The following is a 14,439-nucleotide window of genomic DNA, read 5'->3' on the forward strand; positions in this document are numbered from 1 at the left end:
CACTCACTGAGGTGGCTTTTTGTTATCAATTATTCAAATATTGATATGAACATGTAGGTTATACACACACTGGTGTTCTGTGGTGAATGGGATATAGGACCATACATTTTTTTTGTTGTATTATAATTTAAAAAATTTAAATAACATTTTGGACAGTGGTATCTACCTCTTAATGCATTTTATTGCTGAGAGATAATAACTCGTGATTTTCAATCTGCTAAATAAAACTAAACCAAAGCGCGTGCACACGAGCATCTCAGTGACTGTGCTGCTGATGCAGGGCACGGCAGCGCGCCGCGTCATCCTGCCGGGAGCGCGCCTCCGTTGCCAGTCCCGGACGATGCGGTTGTCTGTGCGCGTCCTCTCCGGTCTCTCCCCCTGCACACCCGGCACCGACCCCCGCGTTCACCCCCTCCGCCAACAACAGACACACGCCAGCCCGCTGTCTGCACGGCGTGTCGGTGTCACCCCTGCACCCTGAGGCCTGTGCACCGACGCGGGGACGCAGCGCTGCGGTGGATCCGGTTCTGGACATGGCGCAGCCGAGGTGTCCGGCTTGGATGAAGGACGCGTTGCGCAGTGGAGGTTGCTCAACTTAGGGAAAACAGAAAACCACGCGTTTGACCTCCGCTTTGTCTGCGAGTGATGCTCTGAGTCTCTGTTGCAGGGGAAACCGAACTCAGGACCCGAGGCCCCACTTGAGGTCCCCGAGCCTCCCTTTGACCACCACACACCGAATCCTCCACCGGGTTTTCCAGCCTCTCGTTGGTTCCTCGCATCATCCGGATAAAGGGTCCGCAGCAGCAGCAGCAGCAGCAGCAGCCATGGTGAATGCAGCAGAGTGCGGGGTGAGAGTGATGTGTCGCTTCAGGCCCCTGAACGAGGCCGAAATCAACAGAGGGGACAAATACATCCCCAAATTCAAAGAGGACGACACCGTGGTGATAACGGTGAGTCCGTCTGCTCCCTGTTGTTGTGATGGAGTGTGTGTGTGTGTGTGAGAGAGGGGCACAACACAAACACTGCAGTGTTTCAGAGGAAAGTCTCCTGGAGCCCTGCAGACAGGCTGGAGATGCCAAGTGCGCAATAAGCATCCAATACTACAGATGTCACAAGATTCTGATGATGTTATATAAATGATTTCATATAATATTGCAGAGGTGTAGTGTTTGATGCAAGAATATTATGCAGAATAGTGTCATCTAAAACTTGTATCCGCCCCTGTAGGCTTCTTCTTCTTAAAACAGCATCATGACCCATTGCAAAACATGTTTCTAACCAGGTTCTGATAAATGATAGACAGCCTGTTAGTTATAATTCAAGATTTCATCAATATATTTATGCAAAAAGAATCAGACAATCTTCATTTCACACATTTTAACGCGTTAAAACGCCTCAGAGACAAACGGTAACAAAACCAAACCAACGTGACACGACTGTAATGTGTTTACGTGTCATCTAAATCTAATTTAGTTACGTTAGAAACAGGAATTTCTAGAAAATACTTCTACAGTATGAAGAGGAGAAGAGAAAACAGCCTCTAATAGCAGTTGTGTCTTTAACCTTTCATATTAAAATGTATCTGGAGAGACAGGAGTGTGTCAAGGCTCTTTGGGGGCCCCCAGGCAAAAGGGAAGTGGGGCCCCTACATCGTACCAGACCAAACCATTACGAACCAAATCAGTAAGCTTTTGGCAGCAAGCATAATGACATGGGACTTTGTTTCCGGCTTTGGTGCCTGGTCATAGCATTTAAGGGCGTTCTCGCAAAATTGTTGTGGCTGCAGTCACCTGCTTTGCCTCCCCTGTCATAACGCCCCCCCGCCTGCAGAGGGACATGTTTGTGGTTGAAGGGTGTAATCGTTTGGAGGGGAGGGGGGGGGGTCAAAGGTTGTACTCACGCTGAGTCACCATCTTTAAAAAAAGTGCTGATGCAGGAACTTAGGGAAGAAACGACACAAGCGCTACATAATATATGGTTTAGGCCTTCACATTTTGCACCAGAACATTACTCCTCTGAAGCCCTGCATTTGTATTTATCTGCACAAAAAAAGAGTCAATGTTGTATTTTATTTTTACCCTCCCCCTCGCCAATTAGCAGCCCCTGCTCCCCCCCCCCCCCCGTCCCACCATGACTAAGTGCGCGTCACCACCTCGTGCCATCAATCAAACTGCACTAAAACACATTACCCAGCAGCTCTGACCCTGTGGCAATGGTTTCCCTGCTTCAGTTTTAGAGTCAGAGTACTGCTGCTGCCAAGTGCTGACAGCTGCTTTTCACTGCGACGAGGCTTTTACCCCCCCCCCCCCCCCCCCCCGCCAAGAAGAGTTCCTAGCTGGACAAGGGCAGGAGGGGGTGATGGATGATCACACTGAAGCATCCTGGAAGTTACTGGAGCTTTTCCAGCTCAGAATTCCTGATTTGATGCATCAGCGTGACGGAAACAATTCCTTTGTGTTTTGGACTTGATGAATATTGACTGATCTACATGCTGCCACTTTTTTTACTGCCTTTTTATGAAGATAACAATTCTTGCTGTTTGTTGTCGTATCCCTGTTGTTCTAATGTGTCCTGTGCTGGTTTGACAACAGGCCAAGCCGTACGTGTTCGACCGCGTGCTGCCTCCGAACACGTCGCAGGGGCAAGTGTACGACCAGTGTGCCAAACAGATCGTGAAAGGTACGACATGAAGGTTTTAAACCTGCTGCAGGCAAACTGATTGTAAGAAAACATTGCTCTTATGTAACGTTAATCTATTGTCTCTCTGCACACAGACTTAATCTGTCCTCCATCTTTTGTTTTTCATTCTCACTTTACATAATGGAGACAGAGCATACTTTCTATACAACTGTAGTCTACACACTGCAGTACTTCCCTGTTATCATTACCTATTGCTATCTTATTGAGCCTAGAAATGAATTTTACTTCTTGCTAATTGTAGCAGATGTATCAGTAAGAGAAATTGGAGCCTGGTAGTTTAACACACGTAATAAAGTAAGTAAATAGGGGGAAGTTAATAGCAATAACAATGTCTGAAAGTAATACAAAAATTGTTGCAGTAGTAACATTTGTATATTAATATTGAATATTCCGTTGCAAAACAAAAGGTTTACTACCACAGAAACCCACAGTACTGTGTGTTATTGTAGTTAACTTTAGGCATTGCCATATTTATAATTGAATTCAATATGATTCCAGATGTGCTGGGCGGTTACAACGGGACCATCTTCGCCTACGGGCAGACGTCGTCTGGGAAGACACACACGATGGAGGTGAGAGACTCGCTCAGTCAACTACAAAACCACAGCGTCCGAAATATCTGGAGCAAGATCTTACAAGAAGTCTACCAATCGATCGGACCCGGAGTCTGAGTCTTTGTGTGAAGACGGCCACTGACCTTTATTATGAGCTCCCATCTCCAGTTCGGAGGATTAGAGCACGGCAGTCATTGTGTAACAGACTTAGTGCAAAACGCTAAATCCACTCAAGCTCTTACAGATGTTGAGGTTCGAGGAATGAAAAGCCAGATAGCGGAGACCCACCCTGATGTCCAGGTTCATAGGGTTTGCTTTGAAGGGACATTCACAGATTTGAAGTAGAAAAGGCATAAACTGACTCCAGCAAATTACTCCAGTTCTAATCCACCAAAGGCTCTTTTTAATTATCCTGGCTTCTTAGTTTTTTGTAAATGTTTAATATCCTCGTACGATATCCGCCGCTGTGTTCAGGGCAAACTGCATGACCCCCAGCTGATGGGAATCATCCCTCGCATCGCCCATGACATCTTTGACCACATCTACTCCATGGACGAGAACCTTGAGTTTCACATCAAGGTAAAGAAAAAAAAGAACTTATAGTTTATAGTTATTTAATAGTTTTAGTTTTTTTATATGGACAATTTTCCAATTTTCCCAATTTCTCTGTGCAGGTCTCTTATTTTGAAATCTACATGGACAAGATTAGAGACCTGCTGGATGGTAAGTGTGCAACGATCGATACACATGTTGCTATTTTGCTTGTTAAAAGCCATTTTGCAACAAGAGACGTGTGATTTCTGCTTCATTTTAAGTGTCGAAGACGAACCTCTCGGTGCATGAAGACAAAAACAGAGTGCCCTATGTCAAGGTTGGTGAACAGCACATACAAAATTTGATTAATTATCCAAATATCAGTTAATACTGTAATATCTGTAATAATAATATTCCATATAACAAAGATGATCTTCCTCTCTCAGGGTTGTACTGAACGTTTTGTGTCCAGTCCAGAGGAGGTGATGGATGTTATCGACGAGGGCAAAGACAATCGGCACGTGGCGGTCACCAGTACGTATCCCTGCACCCGTATTTCATCTTAATGTCTTTGTCTCCATTTCCACCGACACTGGCACCTGTAGCTCGGTAAATGGAGATGTTGCTCTCTTGGTCCTTTTGTATGTTGTTGGGTCACTCCAGACTGACACATCTCAACAGCTGCTGGACAGAGAATCGTAATATTTCCTACAGACATTCATGGCTTCGAGGTTTTGCCACTTTAAAAGGATTTCCTTATTTTGCAGACATGAATGAGCACAGCTCCCGCAGCCACAGCATCTTCCTCATCAACATCAAGCAGGAGAACATCGAGACGGAGAAGAAGCTGTCGGGGAAGCTCTACCTGGTCGACCTGGCCGGCAGCGAGAAGGTCAAACCAGAAAACAAATGGAATTAATGTTTGGTTTCAGGGTGTGTTTAATGAACTGACAAGTTGATAACGCTGTGAGTTGATTGTTTGAACAGGTGAGTAAGACGGGAGCTGAGGGAGCGGTGCTGGACGAGGCCAAGAACATCAACAAATCTCTGTCGGCGCTGGGGAACGTCATCTCAGCTCTGGCCGAGGGAACAGTTAAGTCGATCGCAATTCCGTCTCTAACTTCCACGAGCGTCAGTGTGGCGTCGCCTCGTCGTGACACAGAGATGCGTTTCTTTTTTTCTTCCTTTCTCTCCAGAAAACCCACGTGCCGTACAGGGACAGCAAGATGACCCGGATCCTGCAGGACTCGCTGGGAGGAAACTGCCGCACCACCATCATCATCTGCTGCTCGCCGTCCGTCTACAACGAATCCGAGACCAAGTCCACGCTCATGTTTGGACAGAGGTACCTGTCACATTAATCTTTCAGCTCCTAAGTACTGACCTATCAACGGGAGAAAGTAGACGATGTCCATACATGAGTGACAGTTTCTCACTGCCCCTCAGGCGCTTTAGCCGCTTTCTACTTAAATATGTGAGTCTGATAATATCAGAGAATTATTAGGATTATTTGTTTTTACTTCCACTTTTCAATTTCAGACAAAATTCTATGTTTTGAGTATGAAAAACAAAGTTAGGAATTTTCGAAATTGCCAACACACGTACTAAAACTGCTCATTGTGTGTGTTGGCTGATAAACAAGCACTAAATGCACAATGCAACACATACACATATAAATGCATCTATGGCTCTCGGCTTCATCCTGTTTCTCTGAGGTGTAATTAATCCGTCCTCATCACCAAACATTGTTCTCCTCAGAGAATTGAAAGATGAAATACAACAATAAGAAACACCCACATCTGTGTATCATGTCCTTCAGTCACAGACTTTCACACGGGTTATTTTCTTGCATTGATTGCAGCGATATGTGCAATAACGATTTCAGGAAACGCTATGAACTAATGAAAACACATTCAACTTCTTTTAAATTCATTTGGACTAAAACAAACCCTTTTAAAGATTCATTGTTAACAGTTAAAACACGTTACAGCCGTTCTCTAAAAGAATATCTGATGTCGCGAACATTAAATCATCTGCTCTTTGAATATAAGAAAGTCCAAACTTTTTACAATCCAATATCCCAAAAGATATATTGTCTTATAAGAGACTTCAACAATTGAGACTCCTCATTTCAGTCTAAATATAGAGAACGATGCAACCACCTCTGATACTAATAGTTTTTGTTATTGGAAGCAAATTAAAAGTGAGACAAATTAGGGCAATGGCTGACGTCAGTGCTGAACACTAGCAGCCAGATGGCTCTGAGTTTCACACTGTGCATCCGGGTTTCTTCCTATTTATAGATCGCTACGGAGAAACCCACCACACCTTGTTTGTTTGTTGGTCTCTGTGGTCTCTGGTTCCCGCTCTGTATTCTCCCTCGTCTCTTATCTCACTGGGTTTGCTTCACACGCACAAACACTCAACAATTTCATTTCACTAAGTCAAATAGATACTATGATGGAGCTCTTTAAAAGTGACGGATAACATTTTTACGGAACATCTTACGTCTTCGTCCTGCCTAATGAAACTCGGTGTTAAAACTGAACTGCTCTCACTCAATCGCGACAGTGTCCGAGTTCAAAGTGCTTATGTAATCGAGCGTTAGCAGCAGCGATGGGACGCGGCTGATGGGCCAGTGCTGTGCAGCCATCTGCCCTCTGTGCCCAGGAAATGAAGTGTTTCAGGCTCAAATGAGATTTTTTCCTCATCAGAGGGGGAAGATGTGGAAAGGCTCCTCTGGCAGATAACAACATGGCAGCCTCTCACAGTTTGCATCCTTTCAAATTGGACTATCTGCGGCAACAGCTCGCTGAGGATGTTTGAATCATGCGGTAGTTTAGCAGTAAGAAGACGAGAAAAGCACGTGGGTGTTCCGGTAGATTCTACTGACAAATGAAGCTCATAAAATGAATTCCTTTTAACATACTAAACTAGAATGGCCCTCAGTAGAGCCCATACTTCCATCAAGGCTCAATATTCTCCTTAAATTCAATCAAGCTGCACAAATTGCACATCTATCCATTTTTCTCATGAATTATTTTCTGTGAAAATGGTGAAAGTCTCTGAAAATGCCTTGTTGCACAATGTTTAAGATTTAAAATCCTTTACCCTCATACACACTGTATCAGTCCTCCAAGTTCCGTGGTAATCTGTAAAGTAGTTTTTCCATATTCCTGCTTAAAAACAACAACAACCATAATGGACAGGGGTGAAAATATATATCTCCTTGGCGGAGGTAAAAACAAGATGAGATGCTCCAGAGGGATTCGTGAATGCAAAGACTTTCTACTTAGCTTGACTTAAAACCAGATCACTTTTTAAATGCTGCCAAATTGATTTAATATTAAGGAAAAATATCTTTAAAACCTCTTCAAACTATAAATTCCGTTTGTGCTCTTGGGAAAAAGCCTTAAACTCGATCTTGGTCTTCACTTGAAGTTAACCTCAAATCAAACCCATATTTTCATATATTAATATGATTTTCGTTTGTGATTCGGCCTCAGCTCCGTTCAAATGTGATAAGAGGCTGGTAATAGGAAGTCACTCCATGTACTAAAGAAAATGATAAAGGTAGAGATGGGGCAGAAACAATCTGTCAGCGTCCAAACCGACCTCACTCTGCTCCGTCTGCGACTGTTTAGAGCCAAGACCATCAAGAACACGGTGTCGGTGAACCTGGAGCTGACGGCCGAGGAGTGGAAGAAGAAATACGAGAAGGAGAAGGACAAGAACAAGGGCCTGAAGAGCGTCATCCAGAGGCTGGAGGCCGAACTCAACCGCTGGAGGAACGGTGAGGAAAAAAAACTCAAAGTAAATAATTGTCTTCCAGAGGTTGTAAATCCTCGAGGTTTCTGGGATCCCGATTGAGATAGAGATGGACCATAACATACTCATCAACCCGTTCACTGCTCCCTTGCTCCCTCCTGGCTGCAGCATAGGTCATAAACCCTGCCTCATCCCTATTAGCAGATGGGAGATGGCCCAAACATCGAAATATATATCAAATCCATTTTTCTCAAAGACTGTTTCTGCCATTTAACTGCAGGTAGCTCCCATCACACTGATGCATGTTCAAGTGCTAATTTTTCTACTGCCCAGACTCCAAATGACTTCATCAGTTTGGATGATTGCCTTAATGCCTTAATTTCTGGATGGTGGGAGGAAGTTGTCCATCCTTTTATAGAATCTATGTTTATGCTGATAACAGATGAGGATACAAATTCCTAATTGTACCTTATATATGCTTAGATGATATATAAACACAATCGTTCATCATTGTACTGTCTGTTTTCATTCTGTTTGTCTGTTTCTGAGACTGCAGTGTCTGCTTCACAGCATCCCTCCGCCTTTTCTCCATCACTGTTGCATGGTAACCACTGAAACCCCGCCTCCGCCCACCCCTCCTCTCTCACTCGCTTTCCCTTCTCCTCTTTGCGTCAGCGTCTCTCTACTCTCCCTCTTTCTCAATCTGGTCATTGTTGATTTTTTTTTTTCTCAATTCCCAAGCGGGTGCTGATAACACTCCCCCACCTTAGCAACAAATCAGCCCACACTCTTTGCACACACACACACACACTATGCTGATGCGGTGCTTGTGCCGTGACTCAGCTGCCGGCTCCGTGCCGAGCCTTTTACACAGAGCAGCACTTCACCTCCTCCGTCTGTCCTCTCCTCCGTCGTCTCCTCTGCTGTTGGCTTTCGTCAGTGTTGAAGAAAAAGCTCAATTAAGAAGTCAATAATTATTGAGACAGCAGTTATTTGTCTGCTGGGATCACAGTGCTGCCAAAAGGCTGTGGACACACTTAGCTCTGGTTTACATCACGTAATCACAAGATGACATGATTTTACTGTAAACACATGTGTGCAGTATATTTGATTCAGTGTACTGCCAAGATATTTTGGATTAATTATTATTATTCAGGCAAAAAAAAAAATTAGGATTATGATTTTAGAGGTGAAAAACATCGTCCCAGCAGAAGCCACAGTGGTTTGGGGACTAGTCCATAAAATGTGCAGATTTTCATTTCTGCTGAGAAAGAATATGATTGAAGTTTGATATATCACATAGCGCCACCTCCAGGCAACCGAAGTCCCATCAGCCTAAAGGCCAGGGGTTTAAAGGTTCATGTTTTCAGAGACTCCCACCTGGTTTTACTGTTCACATGAAATGTTGCATCGTTGACTTCGGCAAGTTTTAGTAACAGTCAAACGCAGACCAGCCTCTAATCTTACTTCAGAGGGGACGTGGGAGGGGGACGTGGGAGGGGGACGTGGGAGGAGGACGTTTTCAAAGCTCCATCCAGCTTAGCCTGATGAAAGCGGCTGAAAGAGACGTTTTCCCACGAATGACATTTTGTCTTATTAAAGTTTCAAGCATCTAGAATTTTTGGCTTTTATTTTTCTTGTATAACAAATCTGCTGGAATAAATCCCTATAAAATCTGAATTATATAACAAGTTTGCATTTCTGTTTAGTTCAAGTTGTTAGATCAGCATGTTTACTCGTAAATGATCTAACACACGAGTGCACATTACAGGGGAGAACGTCCCGGAGGAGGAGCAGCTGAGCGCCAAAGATCAGAAGAGCATCGAGTGCGACAACACCCCCGTCATCGACAACCTGCCGCCGGCCGGAGGAGGCGTCGCCGTCTGTGGCGAGGAGCGCAGCAAGTTCGAGGAGGACATCAGCAACCTGTACAAGCAGCTGGACGACAAGGTGAGGCCGAGGGAGAGGCTGACGTGGCTCCTCCACACATATTGCCTGGTCAAGTGTCTGTCATGTTTTTGGTCAGTGCCCTTTTCCCTTCTCTGAAATCCCCATCAAACACGGAGGAGAACATTATTTAAACTTGTTAAATAGATGTTAACGTCTGGATATAGGTTTTGAAAGCCTGACTTATTTTACTCTTGTTTCTACAGGATGATGAGATCAACCAACACAGTCAGCTGTCTGAGAAACTCAAGGAACAGATGCTGGATCAGGAAGAGGTGGGTAAAATACGTCTCTGTGTCGGTGTGGACGCCTTTTTTTCCTTGTACTTACCGACACCCCACATCCTCCCAGCTGCTGGCATCGACGCGGCGAGACTACGAGAAGATCCAGGAGGAGCTGTGCCGGCTGCAGGCGGAGAACGAGCTGGCCAAGGAGGAGGTGAAGGAGGTGCTGCAGGCCCTGGAGGAGCTGGCCGTCAACTACGACCAGAAGAGCCAGGAGGTGGAGGAGCGGGATCAGACCAACATGCTGCTGGCCGAGGAGCTGCAGCAGAAGACGGTGGGTTGTACATATTTATATATATTTTTTACAGTGTTTAATCTGATCTTGATAAGATGGTGCAACAAGTATGAGCACAATTATTTCCCAGGGTCTGACGTGGCTGAAATAAAGTATCTTTTCACATCCCAGCGATTGCCAGAAATTCTCTTTTTGGTTAAGTTTTGGAATAACTCGTTCCTCCTGCAAAAAGCTGTAAAGCAGTGTTCCAATCTTGTTATAATAACTTCTGTGATAATTATAACTTTAATTCCAGAAAGGCTGTTGGTAGACCCTTTATAATATCTCACTTAAATAGTATGTGTTGTGAACTAGTATTTAAAGCATGTTTCTTTAAAGATGTAATTTGATGTGTATGATGGGAAAGATTATAAATAGAATATTGTTAAATGATTATTTTAATAAGGTAATTTATACCTAGAATCTTTGCAAAAATGGAAGATAAACCCTCCTGTTTACTTCTTGTGTGTGTGTGTGTGTGTGTGTGTGTGTGTGTGTGTGTGTTGTCAACAGGTGCTGTTGTCGGCGGTGCAGAGGGAGCTGGGTCAGTTGCAGGAGCTGAACGGCCTTCAGAGGAAGAGAGCCGCCGAGGTCCTCAACCTGCTGCTGCGGGACCTCAGTGACATCGGCGCCATCATTGGCACCAGCGACGCCAAGGCCGCCGGGGTGAGCGCGCACACACACACACACACACTGTATAAACACATACACTCACACATCATTCCCCCAGTCTGACGCCCCAACCTCCCCTCTGTACCCCCCCCCCCCCCCAGTCCTCAGAGACGAACGGGAATGGCTCGGCGGTGGAGGAGGAGTTCACGGTCGCTCGCCTCTACATCAGCAAGATGAAGTCCGAGGTCAAGTCGCTGGTCAACCGCAGCAAACAGCTGGAGAGCGCTCAGGCAGACGCCCACCGCAAGATCCAGGCCAATGAGAAGGAGCTGTCATCCTGTCAGCTGCTCATCTCCCAGGTAACCGTGGTCACCTGACGGCTATCCTGTGGCGTGTCCTGTAGCATCCGGGGGTCATTTATTTATCTGGTTTAGAGCGGCATGGACATTTTTACCAATAAATGTTGAACAATGTCCTGTTAAATGTCTTTAAAACACGATTGAATTATGACCATCCATGGTTTCACATTGTGTCCAGCACCAGGCCAAGATCAGGTCTCTGACTGACTACATGCAGAACATGGAGCAGAAGAAGAGACAGCTGGAGGAGAGTCAGGATGCTCTGACCGAGGACCTGACCAAACTGCAGGCTCAGGGTCAGTGCACGACAAATCCCTTCTAAACAAACCTCTTTTTGTGCGCATATCATTCAAGCTAATGGTACGAGTGTTTCAAGTGACCCGCATCATTCCACACATCCTCCGTCAGGTAAAACCACATCCTCTAGGACTAAAAACTGAAAGTAATTTGTCGTCTCCATTGTTTCTCAGAGAAAAGACACGAGATGACGGGGCTGGAGAAGGAGGACATCGGCCGACTGGATGGAGGCGAGGAGATCAAGGTGAACTGCTACAGTCAAGTTACGTTTCATTTCAGAGCCGGCCCCAGAACTTATACATCACAAGCTTAAGATAGGCTGCTAGTGTAATACTTCCTTCTTAGTCTTGTTTGATCCAAAACTGGCAACAATGAAATTAGTATGTATGTAACCTAGAAGGGCCCCTCCTGCAGTGGGTAAACAATTCACGTGTTGGACAGTAAAATTATTAATGTAATATACAACAAAAAGTTGTATGTCAAATGTATGTCATGTTTGATTTAAACTAATATCCTTCAGAGGAATAATGGTTTCAAGTGCGTAGAAAAGCTGGTCTGTCCTGTACAGGACCAGCCCTGTGTCACTAATGTGTCCTTTTGACTCCGTCCTCCAGAAAACACTGGAGGAGCAGCTGGAAAACCACAGGGAGGCTCATCAGAAGCTGCTCAGCCGCCTCCGAGACAAGCAGAGGATGCTGGATGAGCTGACCGAGTAGGGAATCCACACACACACACACACACACACACACACACACACACACACACACACACACACACACACACACACACACACACACACACACACACACACACACACACACACACACACACACACACACACACACACACACACACACACACACACTAAACTGGTGATAGCAGCACTTACAACATCTGAGATACTTGAGTAATCACTAGTTGCAGTTTTTAGTTTGAGGTCAAAATGAGGTGAGGACAACAGCATTTGATTTACTGGGATTTCTCTTTCCCTCAGTCTGAACCAGGGTCTTTTACTGGAGCAGGAGAGACTCATGTCAGACTACGACAAAGTGAAGGCTGAAGAGCAGGAGAAGGACGCCAAGCTGCAGAAACTGATGTAAGTACCAGTTTACCCATGCAATTCATTGAAGGGTGCAGAGCTTATGTAGCTTAAGATGTTATGCAAGTGTTGGGATAACGTGTGTGTGGTTTCTGTCCAGTCTGCTGAATGAACAGAGGGAAGAGGCCAAAGAGGACTTGAAGGGGCTGGAGGAGACTGTGGTGAGTCTGAAAGCTTTGGTTGCCAGTTGAATTCCCGACCCAAGAATGGCCGCACAGTAACGTACGGTCATGTAATGTTGCTTTTTCTCTATTCTCTCAGGCCAAAGAGTTGCAGACTCTCCACAACCTCCGCAAAATGTTCATTCAGGAACTCACCACACGGGTTAAAAAGGTACTAGACCATCCTCTGCTGCTCAGTGTCGTTTTTGTGAAAATGCCAGTTAAACCTCAATATTTTTATATTTTAGAGTGCGGAGCTGGATTGTGAGGAGGGACTCGGCAACGGTGCCCAGAAACAGAAGATTTCCTTCCTGGAGAATAACTTGGAGCAGCTCACCAAGGTTCACAAGCAGGTGAAGTAACTAACATGTGATGGGACGGACGGACGGACGGACGGACGGACGGAGGGACGGACTCAGTCTGACTCACTCACTCACACTCACAGACTGACTGACTGAGACTCACTGACTGACTGACTGAGACTCACTCACTGACTGAGACTCACTGACTGAATGACTGACTGACAGAGTATGCATAAGCAGAGATAATATTTAGTGTGGTATAATGGTAACATTTTCCATTACACATACTAATATGTGTAAATGTAATTTTTGTTTTACACCAGCTGGTCCGAGACAACGCGGACCTTCGCTGTGAACTGCCCAAACTGGAGAAGCGTCTCCGTGCCACAGCCGAGCGAGTCAAAGCCCTGGAGAATGCACTGAAGGACGCCAAGGAGAACGCCATGAGGGACCGCAAGCGCTACCAGCAGGAGGTGGACCGCATCAAAGAGGCTGTGCGGGCCAAGAACAGGAGGGGCTACTCTGCGCAGATCGGTGAGAGAATATGATGTGGATGCTTCTCGCGGTTTACTCTCACCCCCGCAAACAAAAATAAGTTAGGAGACAAAAAAACAATAATTTGAATATGAATAATCGTTCGCTCTTTGTGTTTCAGCAAAGCCCATCCGTCCAGGCCACCATCCACTGTCATCCCCCATCAGCAGCTGCATCAAGACCGGAGGCATCTACACCCACTAAAACCACAACAGCAAGTTTAACCCTGTGAGTACGCTTTGTCATTTCAAATGTCGTTAAAAACCTTTTGTTACATAAAGCAAATAATAAAAAAATCATGATATATAAAAGCAGACTGTTGTTTTTGCATCTTTCTGATGTCATCTTGGTTCCTTCCTGCAGACGGACCACAAACGACTCCACGCATGCCGACCAGTCCACCTGGAGCCACAAGCCCTGCCCCTTACAGTGGGAGCACCAGCGGGAGATCATCACAACAGTTTGTCGTTTGAAAAACACACCGATTTCATTTGCTTCAGGCCTCATTTCTGACTTTACGCAACAGAACAACGTGTAACGTTTATAAACGAGGCCCTGAGTTTCTCTATGAAGGATTACGACATGAATTAGAAGTTTAGCAGGTGACTTGTTGCGTCTCTGTTTTTTTCACTTACGACTGCAACTTGCTTCCGAAGCTTGAAGAGCCAAGTGGAACAGACCAACCTCTAGATTATTCATTTAATCCTAAACCAGCATTCACTCATTTAAAAGAATACTTTTGACATTTTGGGAAATATGCTTATTTGCTTTCTTAAAAAGATGGGGGGGGTGGTCTTTGAGAGTATCTCATCGTTAAGTTAAGGCAGAAATGAAATTCACTTACTTTATGCAGTTAACACGCTTATTGACGCACAGCTCGTAATGTGTCCCCCCCCCTCAAAATACTCTGTTGGATTTCTGTACAAATATCTTGAGCCGTGTCCTTTTTGACAATCGTCCAAAAAACCCGCCATCGAGCTTTAGAACGTATTTTCATAATCTGTGCTGTTTGTA

General features: G+C 45.1%; 1 protein-coding gene across 2 annotated transcripts; it reads left to right on the forward strand.

Annotated features, from left to right (window-relative positions):
• The first annotated feature begins 296 nt into the window (after nucleotides 1-296).
• Nucleotides 297-14,068, forward strand: LOC117776092 (kinesin heavy chain-like). 2 transcript variants are annotated; one of them, XM_034609810.1, is made up of 26 exons: nucleotides 297-950; nucleotides 2,592-2,679; nucleotides 3,199-3,272; nucleotides 3,729-3,833; nucleotides 3,929-3,977; nucleotides 4,070-4,125; nucleotides 4,235-4,322; nucleotides 4,556-4,680; nucleotides 4,776-4,880; nucleotides 4,985-5,133; nucleotides 7,433-7,581; nucleotides 9,328-9,506; nucleotides 9,710-9,778; nucleotides 9,855-10,061; nucleotides 10,575-10,718; nucleotides 10,835-11,032; nucleotides 11,211-11,328; nucleotides 11,503-11,573; nucleotides 11,944-12,041; nucleotides 12,324-12,425; nucleotides 12,529-12,589; nucleotides 12,690-12,761; nucleotides 12,838-12,942; nucleotides 13,215-13,425; nucleotides 13,547-13,653; nucleotides 13,789-14,068. In XM_034609810.1, exons 1-25 carry the CDS (start codon nucleotides 825-827, stop codon nucleotides 13,627-13,629), a joined length of 2,832 nt encoding a protein of 943 aa, XP_034465701.1. In that variant the 5' UTR covers nucleotides 297-824; the 3' UTR covers nucleotides 13,630-13,653; nucleotides 13,789-14,068. The 2 variants fall into 2 exon arrangements, with proteins under 2 accessions (XP_034465701.1, XP_034465702.1); XM_034609811.1 differs by having other exon boundaries at nucleotides 825-950; nucleotides 13,547-13,645; nucleotides 13,789-13,978.
• The last annotated feature ends 371 nt before the right edge of the window (nucleotides 14,069-14,439 follow it).

Source organism: Hippoglossus hippoglossus, chromosome 2, assembly GCF_009819705.1.
Source record: "Hippoglossus hippoglossus isolate fHipHip1 chromosome 2, fHipHip1.pri, whole genome shotgun sequence".
NCBI classification, from domain to species: Eukaryota; Metazoa; Chordata; class Actinopteri; order Pleuronectiformes; family Pleuronectidae; genus Hippoglossus; species Hippoglossus hippoglossus.

Excerpts from the sequence above, each read along its gene's own strand:
- LOC117776092 (XM_034609810.1), top strand. The coding sequence starts at position 825 with ATGGTGAATGCAGCAGAGTGCGGGGTGAGAGTGATGTGTCGCTTCAGG. Across the intron at positions 11,329-11,502 it reads GACCAAACTGCAGGCTCAGG|AGAAAAGACACGAGATGACG; the intron begins GTCAGTGCACGA and ends ATTGTTTCTCAG. Across the intron at positions 12,762-12,837 it reads TCACCACACGGGTTAAAAAG|AGTGCGGAGCTGGATTGTGA; the intron begins GTACTAGACCAT and ends TTTATATTTTAG.